Source organism: Amblyraja radiata, chromosome 1 (assembly GCF_010909765.2).
Source record: "Amblyraja radiata isolate CabotCenter1 chromosome 1, sAmbRad1.1.pri, whole genome shotgun sequence".
In the NCBI taxonomy this organism is placed as follows: domain Eukaryota; kingdom Metazoa; phylum Chordata; class Chondrichthyes; order Rajiformes; family Rajidae; genus Amblyraja; species Amblyraja radiata.
Window position 1 is genome coordinate 60,288,941 of NC_045956.1, and position 12,531 is coordinate 60,301,471.

A 12,531-nucleotide genomic window follows, 5' to 3' on the forward strand; every position below is an offset into this window, starting at 1 on the left:
GATCGTGCAAACTCCACACATTCAGCACCTGAGGCTAAGGTGGCACCTCGGTCGCAGGGGCTGTGAGGCAGTGGCTCTACCAATGCTCCACTGTGCCACAGAAGGAGACCAAAAAGCTTGCTATCAGACAAAGTGCAAACAGGCCCTTTGGCCCAACTCGCCCATGCCGACCAACATGACCCATCTGCACTTGTCCCACCTCCTTGCCTTTGGCCCATGTCCCTAAAAACCTACCCTATCCAAGTACCTGCCCAGGTGTCTTCTTGGATGACTAAGGATGGTGGAGATCATAGTGGTTACTCCACTATACCCAGGAGATCATAGTGGTTACTCCACTATACCCAACTAGCTTAGATGGGAACTCATGGACAAGTTGTACCGAAGGGCCTATCACTCTATGACTCTATATACATCCTCCCCTCCTCAACAGAATTCACCTGGAATTGAGAGTTAATTCCTACCTGGTACTTAGTGAGTAGTTTGCTTCTCCAGAGAGAGTGTGGGATGTCATGGACGGACAAACGCAGGTTGTAGGTGCTGTCCTTAAATAGAAGGGTCTTTGGTTCATCCACAAGTTGTCCTCCCATCTGCCTCTCCAGCTGAATTACTTCCTGTGAACAGAGATCAGGATCGAATGACTACAAGTAGTAGAAACAAGAACAGCAGATGCTGGTTTACACAGAGAGGACACAGCATGCCGGCGTAACTCAGCGTGTCACGCCACATCTGTGGAGAACATGGAGAGGTGATGTTTCAGGTCGAGACCCTTCTTCAGTCTGACGGCAGGCAGTCTCCTTCAAACTCCAAACTCCTTTTTTCCTGCCTCCAGTTCCCTCCTCCTCTACTTTCCATCCGAAGAAAGTGTCACCTATCCTTTGACTTCAGAGATGCTGCCTGAGCCGTTGAGTTACTCCAGCACTTTGTGTCAACCTACAAACCCGTACGTCTTAGAAGTGTGGGAGGAAACTGGAATACCTGGCGAAAACCCACGCGGTCAGAGGGAGAACGTACAAACTTCGTACAGACAGCACCCATAGTCAGGATCAATCTGGGTGTCTGGCGCTGTAAGGCAGCAACACTACCACTGAGCCACTGTGTCGCCCTCAGTCTCTGATACGATGGGGTTGAAGCTGTTCTTGAATCTGGTGGCATGCATTTTCAAGCTTTTTTATCTCTTGCTCGACAGGAGAAGATAGTGTGTCCCGGGACATGCGGAGACCTTGATTACTCTCAGTTTCCCCATAGATTGAACGTCCTGTAGCTGTAAAACCATATTTTTCATTGCCTCGGATGGCCCTGGAGGCCAAGTCAATTAATATCTTTAAGGTGGAGATTGACAGATTCTTGATTAGTATGGGGGTTGTGGGGAGAAGCCAGAAGAATGGGGTGGAAAGGGAAAGATAGATCAGCCATGATTAAATGGTGGAGTAGACTTGACAATAGACAATAGATGCATGAGTAGGCCATTCGGCCCTTCGAGCCAGCACCGCCATTCACTGTGATCATGGCTGATCATCCACATTCAGTACCCTGTTCCTGCCTTCTAACCATATACCTTGATCACTATCTTTAAGAGCTCTATCTAACTCTCTCTTGAAAGCATCCAGAGAATTGGCCTCCACTGCCTTCCGAGGCAGAGAATTCCACAGATTCACAACTCTCTGGGTGAAAAAGTTTTTCCTCATCTCCGTTCTAAATGGCCTACCCGTTATTCTTAAACTGTAGCCTCTGGTTTTGGATTCCCCAAACATCAGGAACATGTTTCCTGCCTCTAGCATGTCAAATCCCTTAATAATCTTATATGTTTCAAAAATATCCTCTCATCCTTCTAAACTCCAGAGTGTACAAGCCCAGCCGCTTCATTCTATCAACATATGACAGTCCCGCCATCCCGGGAATGAACCTTGTAAACCTACGCTGCACTCCCTCAATAGCAAGAATGTCCTTCCTCAAATTTGGAGACCAAAACTGCACACAATACTCCAGGTATGGTCTCACTAGGGCCCTGGACAACTGCAGAAGGACCTCTTTGCTCCCACACTCAACTCTCTTGATATGATGGGCCAAATGGCCTAATTCTGCTCCTCGAACCTACGAACATGAACACTCTACAATCCTTTTACTCTTCCATTCCCAACAATTACTCAACATACTTCACTCGAGGAGCTTTAATGAAAGACACTGGCAAGCATTCCTAGAGCAATACTAAGGACTGCCTGAGGCAACGCTGTCCACAGTGGTGGTTTTGGTAAGGAACTACCTGGTGTCCCATTTGCACTCTCAAGCAATCCAAGATCTTACAGAGAAGAGCTGGAGAGCCTCCTGGCCAAATATGCACATTCAAATATCAGATTATCCGGTCTACATCACGTGCTACAAAAAAGACACAAAGTGCTGGAGTAACTCAGCGGGTCAGGCAGCATCTCCAGAAAACATGGACAGGTGACGTTTCAGGTAGGGACCTTCTTCAGACTCATTGTAGTCAGGGGGAGAAAGCTAGGAGAAAGAGGAGGGGGTAGGACAAAGCAGGCTCACCTGTATCCACCTATCACTCGCCAGGCTTTGTTCTGCCCCCACCTTTTCTTTTTAGTTTAGGGTGAAACTGGCCCATCGATTGAGCCAACCAACAATCACTCATACACTAGTTCTATCTTACACAATTGGGACAATTTACAGATGCTAAATGACTTACAAACCCAAACGTCTTTGGAACGTGGGAGGATACCGGAGAAATCGCACGAGGTCATAGGGAGAACGCACAAATTCTGTACAGACAGCCACCAAGGTCAGGATCGAATCCGGGTCTCTGGCACTGTAAGGCAACAACTCCACCACTACACCACAGTGCCACCTCTATTCCTTCCAGCCTTCGACCACTCCCACCCACTGAGATATCTGAAGAAGGGTCTTGACTCAAAGCATCGGTGGTATGGGAACTGCTCCATCCAATACCGTAAGAAATTGCAGAGAATTGTGGCTGTAGCCTAGACCATCACACATACACAAAGTCTGAGGAGGGGTCTCAACCCGAAATGTCACCTATTCCTTTTCACCAGGAATGCCGTCTGACCCGTTGAGTTACTCCACCTTTTTGTGTCTATCTTCGGTTTAAACCAACATCTGCAGTTCCTTCCTACACATCACACAAACAAACCTCCCTTCCATTGACTACAGTCACGCTGCCTCGGCAAGGCCATCAGCATTATCAAGAACAAATCTCAACCTGGTCACACCCTTTTCTCACCTCTCTCATCAGGCAAGAGGTACAGAAGTGTGAAAACGCTCTCCTCCAGATTCAGGGACAGTTTCTTCCCTGCTGTTATCAGGCAACTGAACCATCCTATCAACAACGAGAGAGCAGTCCTGACCTCCCATCTACCTCATTAGAGTCCCTCGGACTATCTTTAATCAGACTTTACTGGACTTTATCTTGCACTATATGTTATTCCCTTTATCTGTACACTGTGGACGGCTCGATTGTAATCATGTATAGTCTTTCTGCTGAGTGGATAACACGCAACTAATAGCTTCAAAATGATAGTACACGTGACAATAAACTAAACTAAATTAAGCTAAGTCTTTCAACTCTTCAATTTTTACATGGATACGACAGGTTTAGAGGGATATGGGTCATACGCAGTCAGGTGGGACTGGTGTAGATGGGATATGTTGGTCGGTGATGACAAATTGAGCTGAAGGGCCTGTTTCCACAGTGTAGGACTCTCTGTTCTCCAGAGATGCTGCCTGACCTACTGAGTTACTCGAGCGATTTGTTCCTTTTGTTTTATCCCCCGTAAGGTACCTTCAGGCCATCCTGTGTGTCGTGGAGGCAGTAGACTCTGATGGTGTATTCCAATGAGGCACAGACGGCTGGTGCGAATATGGCCAGCTTCAGGCGCCTGCTTGCTGACTTATTGACCGATTGTCCCACCAGACAGTAGGTCCCCAGATGCTCCGTCACCACGTGGCAGGCGTGAGGATCCAGTTGAACGTAACACGGGGTGGTGATGGACTCTGCTCCCAGCACCACCACATCCTGTGGAGGAAGATGACCAGGTTAGCGTAGGACTAGCGTTTGAAGGCACTGGGCCTGTACTCGCTGGAGTTTAGAAGGATGAGAGGGATACCTCATTGAAACTTACAGAATAGTGATTGGTTAGAGAGGATGTGGAGTGCATGTTTCCACTAGTGGGAGAGTCTGGGAATAGAGGCCATAGCCTTAGAATAAAAGGACGTATCTTTAGAAAGGGGATGAGGAAAACATTTCTCTAGATTCTGTGGAATTCATTGACACAGACAGCTGCGGAGGCCAAGTCAATGGATATGTTTAAGGCGGAGATGAATAGATTCTTGATTAATACAGGTGTTAGTGATTATAGGGAGAAGGCAGGAGAATGGGGTTGAGAGGGAAAGATTCAGCCATGATTGAATTGCAGAGTAGACTAGATGTGCCGAATGGCCTAATTCTGCTCCTAGGTCTTATACTTTCGATTTTAGATTTGATTAGATTGGATGACATTACATTATATTACTTTACATTATATTTAAAAATATAGCATCTAAACGGGCCCTTTGGCCCACAGATTCCGTGCCGACCAACGATCACCCCGAACACTAGCACTATCCTATGCACAATTTACAATTTTACCGAAGCCAATTAACCTACAAACCTGCATGTCTTGGGAGTGTGGGAGGAAACTGGAGAATCCGGAGAGAACCCACGCGGTCACAGGGAGAAGATACAAACTCCGTACGGATAGGAGCCGTAGTCAGGATCAAGCCCGGGTCTCTGGTGCTGTAAGGCAGCAGCTCTACCTCCACGCCACTCTGTCGCCTTGTGGACAATGGTCTTACGGAAACATTAGCTTTATTTGGCCGAAAGTGAAAAGGCTTCTCACCTCCCAGGTTCCTTCAGCGGACATGCTCTTGAGTTGAAGGATCCAGTCCTCCATGTTGGGTTCAGCGCAGTGGTGGATGGTCAGTACCATGGGTCTGGTCAGCAAGGCACCGGGAGGTCCACAGCTGACCACCGGACTCAGCAGCGTCTGGCTCCCCTCTAGTGGCAGCCTAGGTAAGACCGCAGAGCAAGCAGAGTCAAGAGAGTTTTATTGTCATAGGTCCCGAAACGGTCAACCAGCATAATCAAAGACCAGTCTCACCCTGGTCACTCCCTCTCCTCCCCTCGTCCATCAGGCAATAGGTACAGAAGTGTGAAAACGCACACCTCCAGATTCAGGGACCGTTTCTTCCCAGCTGTTATCAGGCAACTGAACCGTCCCACCAACAACTAGAGATCGGTCCTGAGCTACTTTATACTTCAGGGATACAGCGCGGAAACAGGCTCAATGACCCACCGAGTCCACGCCGACTAGCGATCCTCTATCCACCTATCACTTATCAGTCTAAAGAAGGGTCCCGACCCGAAATGTCATCTTTAGCCATTACAGATACAGCGCCTGCACTGGCCATTCGATCCACCGCGTCCGCACCAACCAGCGATCACCGAATTTTACCGAAGGCAATTAACCTACAAACCTGTACGTCTTTGGACTGTCTACCTCAATGGAGACCCTCAGACTATCTCTAATCAGACATTACTGGACTTTATCTTGCACTTAATGTCATTCACTCTATCATGTACCTGTCCACTGTGAATGGCTCGATTACAAGTATGTCCAGTCTTTCTGCTGACTAGTTGGCGCGCAACAAAAGCTTTTCACTGTACCTCGGTGCACGTGACAATAAACTAAAATAAACCAATTCACACTTGCTGCAGCACGATAGATATGTAAACATAGTACTCTCGGGACGACAGATGGCACAATGGGCTAAGTGTTCGGCTGGCAACCGGAAGGTAGCCGGTTCGAATCCCGCTTGGAGTGCATACTGTCGTTGTGTCCTTGGGCAAGACACTTCACCCACCTTTGCCTGTGTGTGAATGTGTGTGAGTGATTGGTGGTGGTCGGAGGGGCCGTAGGCGCAGATTGGCAGCCACACTTCCGTCAGTCTGCCCCAGGGCAGCTGTGGCTAAAGAAGTAGCTTACCACCACCGAGTGTGACTGAGGAGTGAATGAATAATGCGATGTAAAGCGCCTTGAGTATTAGAAAGGCGCTATATAAATCCCATCCATTATTATTATTAATACTCTGTAGATAGCATTAAAAAAACGAAAAAGTGCAATATATAAAAATATACAAACAATATAGTGTAAAATAATGGTGCAGCGGTAGAGTTGCTGCTTTACAGTGCCAAAGACAGGTTCAGTTCTGACTGCGGGTGCTGTCGGTATGGAGTTTGCATGATCTCGGTAGACATACGGTAGATGTGTCCCTTGAGGGTCTACAACCCCTGCTGGAGTAGCGGCTCCTCATGATTCTGCTGCATTTCAGCCCGAGGCTCCCGATCTTTGGGAGGGGGTCGGTCAGTGCGGGTGGGGTGGGAGTGGATTTCCATGTTGGATTGCTTGTGGCCAAGATGGCCATTCACGGGTCTGGGTGGCGGGCAGTTGAGGGATCTTCCCGAGTCGACTGACTGCCCCTCATCCGGGCCGACGTCTATGCCCGTGTGTCCCTGGAGAGGACACGCGGTCCCCACGGGGAACTTTGGAGGCCTTCCATGAACACTGATCGCCGCAGGGGGTCAAGTGTGTCGTGGACAGGACGATAACGATGTCAATTGACAGCGGATGTTTGCAAACTGCGGGGCAGTTTTGATCTTTGCAGTGGTTTGTAAATTGTGATTATGCAATATTATAAGCATCTTGTTAAGGATGAAAAGAAGTAGATGTGCCCCATTACCTCATGTGATCTCTTCGATGGACAGTCACGTACACTTCATAGGCTCTTCCCGGGGGTATTGCCCCCGCTGGCACCAACAAGCTTACACCTGGAATCAACAGAACACGAGGACAAGGCAAGATCAGAGATGGAAAATCGATCTTCTTGTTTAGAAGGATGTTGTCAGGACTCGAAGGCCTGAGCTACAGGGAGAGGTTGGGCAGGATAGGACTTTATTCCTTGGAGAGCAGGAGGATGAGCGGTGATTATAGCTATGCAGGGAATGGAGGGATATTGATCCTGTGCGGTCAGAGGAGATTAGTTTAGCTTGGCATCATGTTCGACATGGGCATTGTGGGCTGAAGGACCGGTATAGAGTCTTTGAGTCAGTCGTACAGCGTGGAAACAGGCCCCTCGGCTCAACTTGTCCCCTCCAACCAACATGTCCCATCTACACTAGTCCCACCTGCCTGCGTTTGGCCTATATCCCTCTGAACCTGTCCTATCAATGCACCTGTCTAAATGTGATAGTACCTGCCTCAACTACCTCATCCAGCAGCTCATACCACATACCAACAACCCTTTGTGTAAAAAGGTTGCCCCTCAGGCTCCAATTTAATCTCTCCCCTCTCACCTTAAACCAATGTTCTCTGGGTCTCGATTCCCCTCCTCAGTGCAAAGGACATTGAGCGATCACGCTATCCATTTCTGTCATCTTATAGAGGTGTATAAAATGAGGGGAACAGATCGGGTAAATAAGTATTTTACCCAGGGTAAGGTAATAAAGAACCAGAGGGCAAAGGTTTAAGGTGAGAGGGGAGAGATTAAATTGGAGCCTGAGGGGCAACCTTTTTACACAAAGGGTTGTTGGTATGTGGTATGAGCTGCTGGAGGTATATGGACACACTGATCTGTTCTGTAGTCATGCCTACTATGTTCTGGAACCTGAGGGGAAACTTTTTCACACACAGAGTGTCGGTGTATGCAATGAGCTGTCAGAGGATGTAATTGAGGCAGGTACTATAATAACATTTGAAAAAGACATTTAGACATGGATTGTAAAGGTTTAGAGGGATATGGGCCAAATGTGGGCAAATGTGACGTCTTGATCGACATGGACGAGTTGGGCCGAGGATCCCGTTCCTGTGCTGTATGACTGTATGACTCACTACGTTATGCCTTATCAACTTAATGCAAGCGGCCAACTGGACCTAGTCATGCAATGGCCTTTGTCATTAGGAAAACTATGCGGAGGTATCAGGACAGAATGGTTCAATATCTCGAACACCGAAGAACAAAGGAGGCTGCAGAAAGCCCGGACTATCATGGGCACTGACCTTCCCACCGTTATGCAGCAGCTATTATCGTATAAGACCCACACCAACCTGGCCACACACTCTCATCTTGGTGCCACCATCAGGACGAAGAGGTAGGAAGGAGCCTGAGAACCATGACCTCCAGGTTCAGGAACAGCATCTTCCCACTGACCATCAGGCTCTAGAACCACCCTGCACAACCCCTAACCTCAACCCTACATCAGCAATGAAACACTATGGATTCTGTACCACCAAGTTTATACTGAGTACTCTGGCCTGCACTGCTATGGTCTGCTTTGCCTAGTACAATTGATAATTTATTCTATATTTATTTGTTGTACTCCTTTTAGCGAATTAGTCTTCGTCCAACCTCTCCTCATGACTAATACTCTCGAATCCAGGCAGCATCCTGGTGAATCTATTCTGCACCCTCAAAGAAATTCATCCTCATCTCTTTTCTAAAGGTACATCCTTTTATTCTAAGGCTGTGCCCTCTGCTCCTAGACTCTGAGGATTTGAGTTTAGGAGCAAGGAGGTCCCACTGCAGTTGTACAGGGCCCTGGTGAGATTGCACCTGGAGTATTGTGCAGTTTTGGTCTCCAAATTTGAGGAAGGACATACTTGCTATTGAGGGAGTGCAGCGTAGGTTCACCAGGTTAATTCCCGGGATGGCAGGACTGACATATGATGAAAGAATGAGTCGACTGGGCTTTTATTCACTGGAATTTAGAAGGATGAGAGGTGCTTATAGAAACATATAAAATTCTTAAAGGATTGGACTGGCTAGATGCAGGAAAAATGGCTCTGACCTCCCAACCATCGAAGGGATCTATCGCAGTCGCTGCCTCAAAAAGGTTGACAGCATCATCAAGGACCCATTCCATCCTGGCCACACATTCATCTCCCTGCTACCTTCAGGTAGAAGGTACAGGAGCCTGAAGACTGCAACGACCAGGTTCAGGAATAGCCACTACCCCACAGTCATCAGGCTATTAAACTTGTTTCGGACAAAACTCTGAACATTAATAGCCCACTATCTGTTTATTTGCACTTTATCAGTTTATTTATTCATGTGTGTATATATTTATATAATGGTATATGGACACACTGATCTGTTCTGTAGTCATGCCTACTATGTTATGTTGTTCTGAAGCAAAGCAAGAATTTCATTGTCCTATCAGGGATACATGACAATAAACTCTCTTGATCTTGATCTTGATCTTGAAATGTTCCCGATGTTGGGGGAGTCCAGAACCAGTAGTCACAGTTTAAGAATAAGGGGTAGGCCATTTAGGACTGAGATGAGGAAAAACATTTTCACACAGAGTTGTGTATCTGTGGAATTCTCTGCCACAGAAGGCAGTGGAGGCCAATTCACTGGACATTTTCAAGAGAGAGTTAGATTTAGCTGTTCCTTTTCTCCATTGGTGCGGCCTAACCCATTTGAGTTACTCCAACATTTTGTGTCTATCTGCACCATAAATCAGCATCTGCAGTTCCTTCCTAAACAAAATTAAATAGCATAGGAAGGAACTGCAGATGCTGGTTTACACTGAAGATAGACACAAAGTGCTGGAGTAACTCAGTGGGTCAGGCAGCATCTCTGGAGAAAAGGAATAGGTGACGTTTTGGGTCGAGACCCTTCTTCAGACTGTTTCTGCAGCAGCTCTGGAGAAAAAGAATAGGTGACATTTTGGGTTAGAACCCTTCTTCCAAGATGAGATGGGCGTTTTACTCATGGGTGGGTCTTTATAATGCTTTATAAGGCACTGGTCAGTCCGCATTTGGAGATTTGTGATCAGTTTTGGGCCCCATATCTGAGTAAGGATGTACTGGCATTGGAAAGGGTTCAAATTAGGTTTTAGAGACTGTGTCTATAGAAAGATCTTGTCCCAAAACATCACCTATTCCTTTTAGATATAGCTCTTAGGGCTAACGGAATCAAGAGATGTGGGGCGAAAACAGGAACGGGGTACTGATTTTGGATAATCAGCCATGATCATAGTGCTGGCTCGAAGGGCTGAATGGCCTACTCCTGCACCTATTTTCTATGTTTCTATATTTTTTGATGCTTGGCCCGCTGAGTTACTGCAGAACTGTGTCTATTTTCAAGATTAAACAGCGGCTGAACTACAATGATGTGTTTGGACGTTACCCTAACCAACAGCCAAATGGACTCCTACCTGAGTTGAGGATGGAGAGATGTCCTCCCAGGATGTTGAAGCTGCCAAGGGCACTGCACGATGGCTCCAGTTGTGGCGTTGGGCTTTGGTTCTTGAGGTTGTGGGCTTCGTTGTCGAGGAGCGACTCGGTGAGTTGTGGGGAGAGCTTTGACGCCAGGTCCGTCGACCCGCCCTGAGGTGTGATGCTGCATGACGGGTTCAATACATTGATCTTGAGGCTGGGCAGCGGGTCGAGGAGCGGAGAGTTGGTCATGGGGATCTTGTCAGAGATATCGCGCAGCGCATACATGGGGCCTCTATACCTGGCGGCGGCTGACGTCAGATCAGGCTGCACGGCCAGCAGGTGATTATCTGCGTGGAGAGAAGACAGAGGTCAGTAAGGCGACACGGTGGCACAGTGGTAGAGTTGCTGCTTTACAGCGCCGGAGCCCCAGGTTCAATCCTGACTACAGAGTTTGTACGTTCTCCCTGTGACCGCGTGGGTTTTTCCCATGTGCTCCGGTTTCCTCCCACACTCCAAAGACGTCCAGGTTTGTCGGTTAATTTGGCTTCGGTAAAAATTGTGTGCCTTGTGTGTAGGATAGTGTTAATGTACTGGGTGATCTGGTCAGCGCAGACTCGGTGGGCTGAAGTGCCTGTCTCCACACTATATCTCTAAAGACTAAAATAAAGTCTAAAGACTCTTGTATACTGTCTCAGTGTACTATTTCTGTACACATCTACAGTATATTGTATTCAGTTTCGAACTATGTCACAGGAAAGATGGTGTTGAGCTGGAAAGGGTGCAGAAAAGATTTACGAGGATGTTGCCACGACTCCTGGGCCTGAGCTATAGGGAGAGGTTGAGCAGGTTAGGGCTTTATTCCTTGGAGCGTAGGAGGATGAGGGGTAATCTTATAGAGGTGTACAAAACCATGAGAGGAATAGATCGGATAAACGCACAGAGTCCTTTGCCCAAAGTAGAGGAATCGTGGACCAGCGGACATAGGTTTAAAGTGAGGGGGGAAAGATTTAATAAGAATCTGAGGGGTAATTTTGTCACACAAAGGGTGGTGCGTGTATGGAATGAGCTGTCAGAAGAGGTAATTGAGGCAGAGATAATTTGGACAGGATAGGTTGAGAGGGATATGGTTCAAACCGCAGGCAGGTGGGACTAGTAAAATAAATTAAATTTAAAATTTAAATTTCTTTATTTATATAGCACATTTTTAGTCAACTTGCATTGACCCCAAAGTGCTTCACATAATTACATCCACACACACAGGCAAAGGTGGGTGAAGTGTCTTGCCCAAGGACACAACGACAGTATGCACTCCAAGCGGGATTCGAACCAGCTACCTTCCGGTTGCCAGCCGAACACTAAGCCCATTGTGCCATCTGTCGTCCCTAGTAGAGATGGGACATGTTGCTCAGCTGGGCAAGTTGGGCCGAAGAGCCTGTTTCCACACTGTATGACTCTATGACACTTGTACTGTATCTAAGTTGTGCTTACATATAATAATACTTGAACTGAACTGTGTGCAAAAATTAAGTTTGCTGTACCTTGGCACATGATGTATTCAAGAGAGAGGAGATAAAGATCTTAGGGCTAACGGAATCAAGGGATGTTGGGAGAAAGCAGGAACGGGGTATTGATTTTGGATGATCAGCCATGATCATATTGAGTGGTGATACTGGCTCGAAGGGCCGAAAGGCATACTCCTGCACCTATTTTCTATGTTTCTATGTGCCAATCAAGTACAATTAAGGTTCAATGTTGGAACAGGTAAGGAGTATTGCGGCACGATGTTAGGCCAAAGTGGTGGCAGGTGGGAGGAGCTCGGACCTACTGACCTGGTCTCGATGTCTTCACGCTCACTGGCTGGAAGGCGCCGTTGAGGGCCGCGGAGTCCCTGATGTCCGAGCTGAAGTCGTGGTGGTTCTTGCGGTACACGAACATGATGACGACCAACAAGATGGCCAGGCACACAATCACGGCCACCGCCACCGCTACGTACAGGGCAATGTCATCGGAGCTTGGCGCCGCTGCGAGGGGGTGGAGAACAAAGGGAGTTGGAACCCATCGAACCCCAGTCAAACGTGGCTCACCAACAGGAACAAGTTCATCAGCTCACAAGCCATAGGAGCAGAATTAGGCCATTCGGCCCATCAAGTCTACTCTGTCTTTGAAGCATGGCTGATCTAACTTTCCTTCTGAACCCCATTCTCCTACCTTCTCCCCATAACCTTTGACACCCTTGAACCTCTGAACCTCC

The 12,531-nt window shown here is 47.5% G+C and overlaps 1 protein-coding gene across 6 annotated transcripts in view; it reads right to left on the bottom strand.

Moving 5' to 3' along the window:
• The window catches only part of unc5c (unc-5 netrin receptor C), a 288,173-nt gene that overhangs the window by 15,340 nt on the left and 260,302 nt on the right, over window positions 1–12,531 (bottom strand). For all 6 annotated transcript variants that reach the window (XM_033022624.1, XM_033022615.1, XM_033022604.1 and 3 more), the window contains 6 exons: window positions 12,110–12,301; window positions 10,277–10,627; window positions 6,799–6,886; window positions 4,899–5,067; window positions 3,803–4,036; window positions 462–611 (listed from right to left, as the gene is read on the bottom strand). In XM_033022624.1, coding sequence (XP_032878515.1) covers window positions 462–611; window positions 3,803–4,036; window positions 4,899–5,067; window positions 6,799–6,886; window positions 10,277–10,627; window positions 12,110–12,301 — 1,184 coding nt within the window. The remainder of the gene's footprint in view (window positions 1–461; window positions 612–3,802; window positions 4,037–4,898; window positions 5,068–6,798; window positions 6,887–10,276; window positions 10,628–12,109; window positions 12,302–12,531) is intronic.